The sequence below is a fragment of the Bos taurus genome, chromosome 15, assembly GCF_002263795.3.
Source record: "Bos taurus isolate L1 Dominette 01449 registration number 42190680 breed Hereford chromosome 15, ARS-UCD2.0, whole genome shotgun sequence".
Lineage (NCBI taxonomy): Eukaryota > Metazoa > Chordata > Mammalia > Artiodactyla > Bovidae > Bos > Bos taurus.
This window is the reverse complement of record NC_037342.1, coordinates 22,640,798-22,654,690: the sequence shown is the minus strand read 5'-3', so window position 1 is coordinate 22,654,690 and position 13,893 is coordinate 22,640,798. Positions and strand designations below refer to the sequence as shown.

The 13,893-nt window shown below is 44.9% G+C and overlaps 1 protein-coding gene across 1 annotated transcript; it reads left to right on the top strand.

Moving 5' to 3' along the window:
* The first annotated feature begins 505 nt into the window (after positions 1-505).
* On the top strand, positions 506-12,615 carry PLET1 (placenta expressed transcript 1). The gene is given in 4 exon segments (NM_001113538.1): positions 506-726; positions 5,138-5,339; positions 9,409-9,470; positions 11,650-12,615. Coding segments are annotated over 4 exon segments (729 nt in total). The 5' UTR covers positions 506-542; the 3' UTR covers positions 11,931-12,615.
* Positions 12,616-13,893: the final 1,278 nt, after the last annotated feature.

Genomic DNA, 13,893 nt, shown 5'->3' with positions numbered 1-13,893 from the left:
TTCTTTCCAAAGAAACAAATATAAATCCATAAGTACAGGCTTTCCAGTTCTGTGATAGTCACAAAATGAACTGGGACAGGAAGATGTGTTCGATTAAGGAGTATTGGAAAGGGTATGTAATATTCTATTAAAAAAAAAAAAAGTGCTTTAATGCCTGAGTTTCCTACACAGAGAAGAATGTAGTTTCTACACAGGCCAGGTAGGTTATGATTACTCAACTCCGAATCTCACTTTGCCAGTATTAACTCCTTCCCATAGCTTCCTTCACATATCAGAGGCTGAGGTGAATGAGATGCAAAATAAACCATGATCAGTACATTCCCCTTCTTGAGTGAAACTGGAACTGGTAAAGGGTCACAGAAACTGGGAGAGATTCGTTCCTGGTGATATCTTGGGCCAAATTCCAGAAGCCCAAGGGAGGAGTGGGCAGGACATTTGCATGTATGACATCGCCCGGAAGATCCAGCCCCAGAGCATATAAACAGGTGAGTTGTCGCTTTTACCCAGTTCCGGGCTCAGCAGTTTGCAAGCAGATTGAAACCATGGCAATCCTGAGGTCCCTGCTGCTGCCACTGGGGTTGCTTCTATGCCTCTGGCTTCTGTGTTCTCCGGCCAGCTGTACAAATTCCACTACCAATTGCAAGCCGTTCTTGTCGGTCACCACCAAGAAATCCTCACTAATCCACATCAGCCCAGATATCTATAAGAGCAACACACTCTACACAGGTAAGTAGAAGTCGTTCTCTCTGCTTTCCTTTGTTCTCTGAAGGGAGATCAAGCCAGAATTGCAGGACATACCCCTCCATCCCTGCTCTCAATGACACACACAAAGTGTGTGTCTTTGACCTGGCTGGGACATTGACTGCAGAAGGGAGAATGAGAATGTGGGAATGGGTGGATTGGGTGGGACGCTTCCTGCATGTCCCCTCTGTGAAGCTGAGCCACGAGAGTCAAGACGCCCCAACACTCAGGTTAAGCAAGTCGCGGCAAGAGCACAACTGTGGCAAGTTCTCTCACTTAAAGTGGACTTAAACTGTCTGTATTTGGGAGGGGGGAGGCATTTTTATTATTTTAAGAAGCAATAATTGCACCTCAGTTTGTGGTCTTTTCCCATCCACTTGATAAAACGATGCCACCATGGATGACTGTGTACTGTGCAACTCCAGGAAACACTGCTCACATTCAGTCTATGGGCAGAACATCCAGTGAGTGAGACATGGGCAGAACATCCAGTGAGTGAGACAGGGAAATCGTTACGCCCCACCCGGTAAATGAGGAGTGTGAAGCTGAGAGAAGTTAAATGACTTGCTCAGGGTCTCACAGCTAGTAAGTGGCAGAAGTGCCTCTTGAATCTTAGTCTTTTCATTCTGAATCCAGTGCTTTTCCTTGATGTGCCTAGAACTATTATATAAACATCCCTTTGGGGATCAGTCAGACCTGCAAGTCAAGGCAAGTGCTCTCTAATACAACGTTCATAATAACAATAAATTTAATATGGTTGTTTACATGTACCAATACATTTAGCCCTCACAGTGACCTGCTGGGTAGATGCTGTTGTCATCCCCTGTTTGTAAATGAGAAAACAGGCAGAGATGCCAGGGAATCGCTCAGGTCACAGATCCACTTAAATGATGGATCTGGGATCTGAACTTGAGCTTTCTAGCTTCAGAGACCCTTCTCTTAATCACAACACTGTACAGCTCTCAATTACAGGAGTGAGAGCTGAGACATCTTCCTGTGTTCTGAGTGCTGATCTAAGGGGAAACGCTAGTATCATCTGCATTTTACAGATGAGAACTGAGGCACCGGGGAGTTACAGTTTTGTCCAAGGTCACTAGTAGAGTGTACCGCTAATATTTGAACCTAAATCATAGCCACGAGTTGTCCAGCTTTGTCCAGTCAGGCCGTCCAGCTTCAGGGTCTGCCTCCTCATCTACCATGTTACCCTGCCTCTGTTAGAACTCTCACCAGATTTTGCAGAGAACACTGGAGTGGTCCCCACACCCACGGTCCACAGATTCCAGGCTTGAGCAGGAGAATGACTGTCGCCTGCCTCCACACACTCATTCTGGCTAGTCCTTTTTCCTGTTTTTTTCCCCCCTTGGGGACTGTCACTAGGTGCCTCGGCTGTGGCAAGGCTCCCTATGTCTGACTCCCTCAGGCAGCAGATCTTGTTCTAACCAAGGCAGGGAGGATGATCTTGTGATCCAAGATGAGGCCCAGGAGGTGTGGGCTTGTGTACAGGGAAGAGTGGGAGCTTGCATACAGGGAAGGATCTGGGTGGTCAGAGATCTCAGATGTGTGACTTAAGATAACAAACACATCATGAGGTGAGGAATTTTGCTGTTGAAATGGAAGAGAAAGAAACCTATCTTGTGAAGATGCAAAGGGTGTGGGTGGGGCAGTTAGAGGTGGTGGTGGCAGAGAAACCTTCTGAAAGTAGGAACACAGGAGAAAGAAGAATCAAAAGACGATCCGTAAGACGACCCATAAGGGAACGTGTCGGATGAGACGGACATGGCATTTACCGAGGCATCAGGTACCAGAAGCAGAAACTAAGACTCATGAACATCTGCTATGCATCATGCATGTCTCTAAACTTCATCTGATTTCCTCTCTGTCCAGAAATGTGCTAAAGCTTTGTGATAAACTGACTCACTGTAGGAATGATTTAAGTTGAGAGTCAAAATCCTATGCCCTTGGATATGTGATGTATCAGATTCCACACCTGGAATTACACAACAGGCTCCATGATTTCCTTGTGTCATTACAAGATCTCATGGGATTCCCAGGACTTCTGGGAAGACCAAGTGAATGTCCACACAGGCCAACTGCTTCTCCTTATTTTAATATTGATTTTTTTTTTAATTTCAGGGTTTGTGTTAAATGGTTTGGCAGGTTTCAAGGTACAGTTGCAGCTCATGCAACATCATAGAACAGGTTCCCTGGGTCTGCCTTAATATCAGTCAAAGAAATTCGTAAGGCAGTAGCATTTATAATACATTATAATGTGCGGGGTAAGCATCTGCCTCTGTTTTTACTTTGACAGGCAAGAGAAATTTAACTTGCTTGCCTTTTTTCCTGAACCTTCAGCTTTAAGGTACTGTGCAACTCTGGATGCATAACTTTTTAAAAAATCAGTGAGCAGCTACTTCGTGCTTTCCAGGTACCCAGCACTGGATTGCCCAGATCCACAGGAGAAACTACAGTTCTGGTACAAGTCAGAATGTAATTAAGTCCTCAACTCTATAGTTAAAAGCGTACATGATTCAGGAATGAGAGGAAAAGAGAGCAGGATCTTGGAGAGTAAGTGGGGGTAAGATGTGAGGCAAGAAGGAAAATTCCAGGCAGGCACCAGATATGAACAAGGGTGAGCGGCCGGCAAGCCAGGTGCGTCTGCAGAATAGAGGAAGCTTCGCTATCCTAGAGGAGGGGTACAATCCGCAGAGTGAGTGGGGTTACGACAGTCACGAGAGCTGTGTGCTGTGTGTTGGGAACAACAGAACAGAAGCAGAAATACAAAACCAAAAATGTTTAGAGGCTCTAGAAAGAAAAGCACTTTGAAGATTTTGGACAGGTGTGGGTCCTCAGGTGGCAGTCTGAAGGGAGGGGGCCATGGAGGTCAGGAATCTAAATAATACAGAAAACTAGGAGGGATGAAAGGAGGATGTAAGCCAGAGAGAGAGAGAAAGCAGAAGGGCAAAGGCAAGCTCAGAGCCCCCCTCCCTTCCCTCACCCTCCACAACAGGACCAAGACAGGCTTGATGATGACTGGATGACACTGTTGCTCATTAGCATCCACCACCATGCATAGGTATTAAGGACAAATATCAGGTTCTGGCTGAGCAAGTCAGAGCCAGGGGATCTGGCTCAGCAACCTTAACTGGCAAAAACAAACAGAACAGAGAACTGTTTCATGCTAAGAATAAAAATGACAACTTAGCCAACACCCACCAGTACTAAAGTTTTTACATTCCTCTCTTCACTATCCCAAGAACCTTTCAAGATAAAGTATCATGATCTCCACGCAATGAAAGATAATGTCATTGTCCTCATACCTAGAACCAAGCCTAATGCAAAGCATAAATATTTGTGGAGTGAATGATGGACAGAAAAGAAACCAAGGATCAGAGGTGAAGTGACTTGGTCCTAAATGCTAGGGCTAGGATTCAGATCCAGGACTGTCTGCTTTTATCATGCTACATGATCAGTTTTCTTTATTTTGTAAAGGAGAGGCTGTTGAAGGAATTTGGGGTGGTTGGGAGGGCCCTAGAGAATAATACCCTTAGGATTGAGAAACTTGTTCAGAAGGGATCTTCTAAGGGAGGAAATGGACAAACTGAAATATTCTCTTGAAATTCCCTCCCTAATACACTTTGGAATGCTGAAAATAGCATGTGGAATTCACAAGTATCAGTAGCCCACGCCACTGTGGGCACACGCTGGGCTAAGTCAATAGGTAAGATTCACTGAGTAGAGGGGAACAGGGAACCCTGAGTGGTTATTTGATATTAGGTGCTTGGATTAGGGCCTCTGGGTCTCAGAGCCCCACCTCCCTTCCCTCACCCTCCACAGCAGAGACCAAGAACATCAGCATTTCTGGAGCCAGCAAATAGATTTTGTTTGACTAGGCAGTAACAGACCCTTATTTCCTGAAGCACTTCCCAGGAGGCCCACTTGAGCTTTTCAGATACATCTACAGCTTCAATCCCCTCACTTCACTATCGTGCCACCCACCCACCCACAAAGGACAGAACTCTCATCTCGCAGATAGGAACAGGACTCAAGAGGTTAAAAGTCAGCCAGGATCTCATCCCTGGTATGTAGCAAAGCCAGGACCAGAGCACAGGTCTTCTTTTGTCCACCTTTTCCTGTAGAAAACTTGGAAAACACAAAAAAAAGAACTAGGAAGAAAATAAAAATCATCTATAATTGCACAATCAGGAAATCCTCATAGCTAATATTGATGTACTTCCTTCCAGATTTTTTTCAACTTATTTTATATTTGATAAAAATGGGACCATACTTTATTTACATACTAATTGTAACTTTCTTTTTTCATATTTAATTTTGATTTTATGACCCCATCTCTCGTCTCACTGCACAGACAGCTGACTGTTTCCTTAATTCCTTCTAGTGTCAACTCAAGTGAGTCATGGTATTATCTCTGTGGTCTTGGAAGCACGGGACCAGAACAAGTCAGTCATTGGCTCCTGGGAAAACCCCAGCGACCATTGTGAAGGCAGAGCTGAGTACTACTTGAAGGGTAATTTCAGCACGCTCTTCAAGGCAAAATGGATGTCTCCTAATTCCACGGACATAACTACAGTCAAGATAAAGTAAGAAATGATCCATAAATGATTTTCTCTGGGGCTTTTACAATTTCATACTGGGTTTGTACAGTTTTATACTGACCTTGGAGGATTCAAAATACAATCCAGATATGATGTGAAGAATTCAGTAGCTGCACGCCTTTTCTGCCTCACCGTTCTTTGTCCTACGTTTTATCTGCAAAAGTTTATACATCACACATACACACACACACACACACACAAACACACAAGGTATGCTCAACAAACAGAAAAAAATTGGTGTTAAAGACAAACCCAGAGCTGGAGAGTAGTTAAAGCAAAATGAATGAATGAATGAATGGATAAACACAGATTTTATTTGGGACTATTGCAATAAGAGAAAAGAGAACTCAGTATAGAACCAGTCTCCGTTCTGAATACAACATGGGCAAGTGTGAGTTTATAGCCAAGAAACAGGGTAGAGGGTGAGCGGATGGAAAATCTGTAAGAGGAAACATCAAAACCTGTCAGAGGGACCCTGGCTAAACTGACCTAAAAGGGTTCCTGCTGAAGGCAGGCCAAGGTGATCAGATATCACCTGGGGATAGTAGAGGATGAGGAATTCAATCAGATAATAAGGGTGATCAGATATCAAGGGTGGGAGGTTCTTGCTAAATTGACTTATGAGGAGTCTGGTTAAAGCTGGATTTTACAAGGAAGTGCACAGATGGGTAGGAGAAGGTTCTAGAACCTGACTTAAGTTTGGATTGAGAAAGAACTCATGTCATTGGCACCCAATTTGCTTCAAATTCTCTATATTCCCCTGCTACTTCCACCCAATGCACTCCTATTAGTCTGGGGCTGACAGAACTCCAGAGCCAGGCAGGGTTGGGGGCAGCAGTAGCAAACGGTTAAAAATAAAGACACTCATCCTGAAATCATCTGGCTACCTTAGCACTGCCCTCTCTGCCAAGCCCTGTGCAGTTGAAGGAGACTTGCTAAACTGAGGATGCAGAGAAGCTGCCTGTAGCCAAGAGCCTGCAGGACGGGTGCTCTTAGCCCCCACTGTTATTGAACCAAACCCTCCACTTGCCTGCTGCAAAATGCAGCCAATGTACTGACACTGGGTGGTGATGAAAGAAAGGATAGTGTTTACTGCAGGCACCGAGGGAGGAAAATGGGTGGCTCAGGCACGAAAGACCTGGTCTGATGGCCCTCAGGGAAGGTCCTTCAAAGGCCATATCTGGGGTGAAGTTTGCAAGGGGCATGACTTTCTTCTGATTCACCAGTGGTAGTGAGGTGACAGAGTGATGTTTCAGAAGTCCTAATCATCAGCCTTCTGATTCCAGACAGTCTGGGGTCTGTGTGCCTGTGGTCAGCATGTAGTTGGCATCCTCCACCTGGGCAGGCGGTGGTCTTAATTTCTGAAGAACAATGCAAAAATACGTGTGATATTGTTATGTATATCCCTTGAAGAGAACTAGGAGTCTGTTTTGTCACTGAAGTATGGTTTCTTGACTGTCTTTCCCTTGTTTCTACCTTTCTTCACTTCCCTAATTAGTAACTGATGGTTCTGCTCTCTGGAACTCAAGGAGGGTCTAGGAAACTAAAGCCTTATTCGACAAACAAGAAGTGGAGGAGTATGGAGGGGGTTTTGTACCAGAGTGGGCCTCCAGGTCCTGCTTGGTTTTAGTCCCCCCTTTTCTTTGATACTACTCAATCCTAAGGGGAATAGGAATAGGGAGAAGTGTCGGCATAAGAAAGAGAATAGAGTTTTGGATAGAGAGGTTAGTCATAAACTCAGCAGGGGATCTCAGGTTTAGCGGGACTCAGTTTCACCACTACACAGAGAATCATTTTTTAAAACATAGATGCATTTTGGAAATGGCTTGCTAGCAGAACGTGTGATGACTGTACAATAAAATTGGCTTCCTAGTGTCCTGCAAAATGAACACAGATTCTGAGGTGAGGCCACCGGGGACTCGCATTACAGTTTAAGAGAAAATTTCTCTCACTCCCAGTAAGGGATTTGTTTTCAGGTTCTCATCAAGGACCAAATGTTGTGAGGTCCCTATACTTTCAGACTGCCCTTTTGTACTGAAAGGGCAAGTCTGACCATCAGGCCATGTCCACTATGTCCAGGCCTTTGTAGACAGTGAGGATGGTCATGTTATCAGGCTTCTCTACCCTCTCCTGCCACACCCTGGGCCTGGTCAAACCTAGCTGTCTCTGGAGCTCTGGAGGGGGTACTGTTATGTCCACAGAGTGACTTGCAAGGGTAGAATCCAAAGGAAGCTGCTACCACCCAGCCTCACAATGACAGCAGCCTTTTAGAAGCCAGCCAGCACCAATGAGGGCAATGAATTTCCTTTCATCCCACCTCCTTAAGTCCTCCACACTTCCTGCAACAATAGATGGTTTGCGAAGTGCACATGCGACGTTGTCTGACAATGCCTTACTGTGCAGCGAGGCTGACGAGGGAAGGGAGGTAGCACCGGGGCTAGAGGAAGCCCACTGTGCTGGGTAGCGCACAAAGGGCAACAGGAGGGAGTTCCTGCGCAGAATGTTACAGTGAGGACTGGGGAGGCAGGGCCTATGCAACAGTAATGACTGAGCTTATACATCACTTCCTCAGAAAGCATTCCCCGAAGCCCCACATCAAGTCCTGCTCCCAGTTTACTTACTCTCATCACTGCCACTGCTTCATCCAAACACGTGTCACAACGGTGACCAATTTACTCGTCAGTCGATTATTTGTTTCAAGTCTTTCTCTCTGAAGGGACTCGAAGTGCCACCAGGGTAAGAACCAGGTTTGCACTGTTCACCACTGTCCCCATAGCATCAAGCATAGGGGTTGGCATGTAGTGCACTCTCTTTAACTGTTAATGCCTGGACAAGATTGTTGTTGTTCAGTCACCAAGTCGTGTCTCACTCTTTGTGACCCCATGCACTGCAGCACGCCAGGCTTCCCTGTCCTTCACTATCTCACCGAATTTGCTCAAACTCATGTCCATCGAGTGGGTGATGCTCTCCAACCATCTCATGGACAAGAGCCTGATATAATAACAGACCCACTGATACTAGAACAACAGACCAAGCTGTACAGATCATTTAACAAACTCTGAGCACCACCTATGATGCTAAGTGTCAGGCGTTGTCGATGACAGAACTGGCCCTTGAGGAGCTGGCCCTCCAGTGTGAGGAGAGGCACACAGCTAGGCTGTGCAGTCTCCCTGCTGCAGACCTATCTGGGTTCATGACAACAGGGAAAAGCAATGTCATAGAGGCTACCGTTGAGTCTGTGGGCAGATGTGCCTGGGACTAGTATTACAAGCAGAAAGACTGGCCTGAACAAAGACTGCACTGTACACCAGCCTGTGCGGAGTACAGGGCGGTGGAGTAGATGGGGGAGAGGAGTGGACATGAGCTCGTCTGGAGTAAGAGGTTCTTAGTCAAGCCAATATAGAGAAGATCACTACTGAATGATCTGCTAGATGTGCTGTAAACTTGTTGTTCAGTCACTAAGTCCTGTATGACTCTTTGCAACCCCATGGATTACAGCATGTCAGGCTTCCCTGTCCCTCACTATCTCCCTGAGTTTGCTCAAACTCATGTCCATTGAGTCAGTAATGCTATCCAACCATCCCATCCTGTCACCCCGTTCTCCTCTTGCCCTTAATCTTTCCCAGCATCAGGGTCTTTTCCAAGGAGTCAGTTCTTTACATCAGGTGGCCAGAGTATTGGAGTTTCAGCTTTAGCACCAGTCCCTCCAATGAATATTCAGGAATGATCTCCTATTTAGCATTGACTGGCTTGATCTCCTTGCTGTTCAAGGGACTCTCAACAGTCTTCTCCAACACCATGGTTCAAAAGCATCCATTTGTCAGTGCTCAGCTTTCTTTATGGCCCAACTCTCACATCCATATGTGACTACTGGAAAAACCATAGCTTTGACTAGACGGACCTTTGTTGGCAAAGTGATGTAAATAAAGTGGTATGCTTATAAAGTATGTAAGCACAAAAGGAACTAAGAGGTTGAGGTCCCCTAGGAAGGCAGCCATATGAGCTGAGCTTGTGAATTCCTCACCATTAACTCTCCTCGGTTTGCCCTCCACAGCATCTACACTGTCAATTCCCTGAGAAATGCTGAACTTGATTCCATAACACTGCCGGAAGTTGGTAAGTTCCTCTGCAGCCTATTTACATATCTGGCAGTGAAATCCATCAGCCTGGAAAACAATCTTGTGGGTGCCCTAGAAAAAAAAAAGAGTCTACTTGTGCATTACCCAGATACCAGCTGAGTCTTTCAGCACCTTGAGATCTCATAAGATAAACTCAACCCTGTGCCCTGTGGGAAACGACAGCCAGTTCCAGCGGGCCTTTTATTCTCATGGTCACTTGTGGCTCCAGACTCCAGCTTCCTCAGGAGCTCTTTCCATATCTGCAGGGATATGTTCCTTCCTCAATTTCCGTAATAATCGCCCCTCGCACAAAGCCTTCATAGGTATAGCAGACCCTACTGAAGAGTTTAAGGGAAGAGAAGAGGGATTTGTACAAAGAAGGGCTGATAACAATGAAAACCAATAATGCCACTAGTTCTCAAGGTGGCCTCTGGCCTCCAACACAACCAGGGATTTCCACTTACCTTTACCAGGCTGTCGTCCTCGACTTCAAACCATCGCGAGGCTCCTTGCCCTCTTTCTCTCCTTTCTCTGCCCCGTTCCTTCTCTCTTATCTCTCTCTGGGAAGCTAAAATGAATTCAAGAAACAGGTTCAGAAAAGATAGGTAGCTTGCCAAAGGCTGCACAGAAACTAACGACAAAACCAGGACTCAAATTCCACATCTTGTACTTCTCTCCACTTTTCTTGAACTTACATTAAAACTATAAATACAATCTTTTTTTTTAATTAAGTTTTAAAACACAAGCTTCAGCCAAGAACAGGAAACATTAGTCTTTCTCAATGCCCAGACAACAGGTCTTCCTCGTGAGCCCTCAAACACTGAAATACATCTAGTATGCTGCCCATTTTCCTGTCAGTCAAGCATTGCAAATGTGGTCAAAGACATATCTGTTTTCCACAACAGATGTTAAAGTGATCATGCCAAATCAAGCTATTTTACAAAAACATTAACTGTTTCTTTGGTGGCTTCCCTTTGTGAAAAGATTGGGATATTATTCTCTTTCCAGGACATTTTCAAAATGAACACTCATATACATACAAGGAAAAGAAAATAAAGTTTGTTTCTAGTCAGGACCCCTTGGTGCTCAGTTCCTCAGTCGTGTCCGACTCTTTGTGACCCTATGGGCTATAGCCCGCCAGGCTCGTCTGTGCATAGAGTTTTTCAGGCAAGAATACTGGAGTGGGTTGCCATTTCCTACTCCAGGGGATCTTCCTGACCCAGAGATTGAACCCATGTCTCATGCGTCTCCTGAACTGGCAGGCTGATTATCACTGAGCCACCTGGAAAGCCCCCCAGAACTCCTTAGCTCCACACTAATAAAATCAAGATTTTAAAAAAATAAGGAAAAGAAAGCATTTGTGTTCAGACTTTTGGCTCAGTGGTGTGCTAGAGAAACATTTGCCCTGAGGAAATGCTAAATGAGATAGACAATGCTACAAAGCTGGAAGGCACTTCCAGGTGAGCAGAATGCAGACAGGTCTGAGCAAATTACTGGGCATTTCCCTCCTCCTTCTTTATAGTCCCTTCCATGGTTCACTCAGACCATTGGAGGTGTCATTGCCAAGCTCCAGCTTTCCAGGAGCAGACAGCCTCCCAGGGATATAGGCCTAGCTTTCTCTGCTTCTTTGCAAGGCAACCTCAGAGAAGCAACATGTGGTCAGATCACCGTGAGAATGACCAGTGCCTCAGACACCACGAAAATGGATTCATGGGTTTGGACAGGACTTGTTTACACTTCCTTGAAAGCAGAGTTAGGCATCCTCAGGTCTGGATGGTGTCTAGCTCTTACAACCTTTGAAATTAGCAAAAATTAAATATTTGTACTGATTGATCAAATATAATACTAAGGACATGAGGACATTTGAGGGCAGACTACTTTCTCAATAGCAAATTCGGTAGTTATATAAGTTCAGTATAAATTCGGTAGTTATATAAGTTCAGTATAAAGTCCTTCTTCCATAGACCTTAAGGTCAGAGTGTTTATTTTTTGATCCTTGACATTCTGTACCCCCTGGCTTCCCTCTCCTCTACACACACTCAACCCTTGAGAAAGGGCCACTGAATTGTGCCTATGAACTCTGGTCCCAGCACTCTCTCACAGTAGCCTCCCTTCTGTAGTGCCCACTCACCACCAAAAAGAGGTTCTGATGCCAGTGTTGTTTTTTTTTCCCCCAGGGACTGTGACCGTCAAGCACGTCTCAACCAAGCAGGTCATAACGACCCCAACCCACAAACCAACCCCGGCCCCGCCAAAACCAACCACAAACCCACAGAAAACAACCACAAACCACTCCATACCAACCACTAGCCTCCCCAAGCCAACCACAAGCCTCTACACATCCCACCCCAAACTAACCACAACCCACAAAAGCTCAGCCAACAGAGCCTTCCTCTGCCCCGTGAGAGAGGCCATCCAGATCCTGTTCATCTTTCTCATCGGCACACTCCTCTTCTAGAAGGAAGCGGAGGGAATGACTGCTCCTGGCTCTGCTGCATCCTTCTGTGTTCAGTCCCAACCCAGGGCTCTGACCTGTGTGAATGACCTCTGTGAATGATTTGCGCTCTCAGACGTTAAACACTACTGCCACTGCTTCAGATCCAAATGGAGACCTGAGGGCCACCTAGACCCGATCTAGGTGTGACCTGGAATTCTGGCTCCTAACCGAACGTGCTGGCAGCCAGTTCCCTAGCCAATCTAAACTTCTATTTAGATGTGAAACCAGTAGCATCTAAAGGGCAAGAAAATAACAATGTACCGTGTCTGAGTAGCCAAGGATAGTAGAAAGGCATTATTTTCTGTCATACCAAATAGACTGTACCTCAAGCAAGAATAATGAATGTGTTAAATTCAAATATGTCTTTAACGAGTGATTAACTGAAAATACAGAAAATGTCATCTAATCTTATTCACTTATGTGAGCATTAAAAAGAAATCAATGGGTTTAAAATAGATAATTAATAAAGACCAATTGTATAGCACAGGTAGCTCGACTCAATATACCATAGTGACCTATAAGGGAAAAGAATCTTAAAAAGAGTGGATACATGTATATGTAAAACTGATTCACTTTGCTATACACCTGAAACTAACACATTTTAAATCAACTATATGCCAATAAAAATTTTTTTAAAAAAAACCAATGGAATGGTGAGAGTACGTGTTTTTAAGGCCAGATATAAGAGTAAAATTTTAATTTTTCTCAGGTGCAATTTGGTCATTTTTCCCCTCCTGGTAATTTCCACTAAACAAAAGGGCAGAATATTTATAATACTCATAATGTAATATAAAGCCAAAAGAAAGCATGGCATTTCCAATAAAAAGCAACCCCATTTTCTTTTAAAAGTCATGCTAAATTCCAGGATGCCAACATTCAGTGACTGGGTGCCAGCTTCCAGCTGGCCTTTCTCAGGGACCGCTTCTGTCAGTCTCTTCTTTTCCCTGTGAATAGGGCATACTTTCCCATTTTGTATGTCTTTAATTTTTGTCAAAAACAACATTTTGAATATTACAACGTGGTAACTCTGGAAACCAGATTCTGCCTTCCCATCAGGGAATGTTGTTAAGGGCTGCAATTATCCATTTGTCTAGTAACTTTTCTACACTGATTTTGCAAAGACCGTGTTCCTTGTTGAATGTGGTCCCTGAAGTCTCTTTTCTGTTATCTCAGTGGCCAGCCAATGACCTGACAGATTTTCATATATGTCAAAATCTAGCAGCCTCTTTCCTCATTAAGCATTCCCCTAACAACTGGAGTTCAGAACAAGTTGACCCTGACAGATTTTGCTAGCTTAAGGAAGGTCTCTCAGTGGAGGGACAAATTCTGTGAGGTCCTTACTCTACCATTTCCTGTGACATCACTTGGTAGCCACTATGAGTATTTGCCAGGCACTGTACTATGCGTTTTATGTGGCATCATCTCTCTTAACCCTCACAACAACCCAAAAGATAGAGCCATTTTACAGAGGAGGACACTCAGGCAGAGAGAGAAAGAAATAACTTTCCCAAAGTCACTCAGTGAACAGGTAGTGAAGCTGGGTTTTGAAGAGTGGGCTACACCACTTCAGAGCCTGCACCTTTACCTAGAACACCTTCAGGGCTCCCTGAGCAGCTCCTACATCACCTGGGATCCCCCAGAATAACTAGCTTCACAGGGTCAAATGACAGGGAGAGGGTGTGGGTGTGTCTCGCTATCATGACAAGCAGGCTGCATGGTCCAGCGATGCTCCTCCAGCCTCCACTTCTCTGCCACCATCTCCAAGATAAGTTGCAGTGAGTGAACCCTAACCCAACAAGCTAGGAATGAATTTCATATTTGTCATTCATCGCCCAACCTGATGCCTCAGCTCAGATTCATTGTGGAAGGTGACAAATACTGGAGCCTCGGCAAAGACACTATCTGAAACTGGAAAATGTTTAGA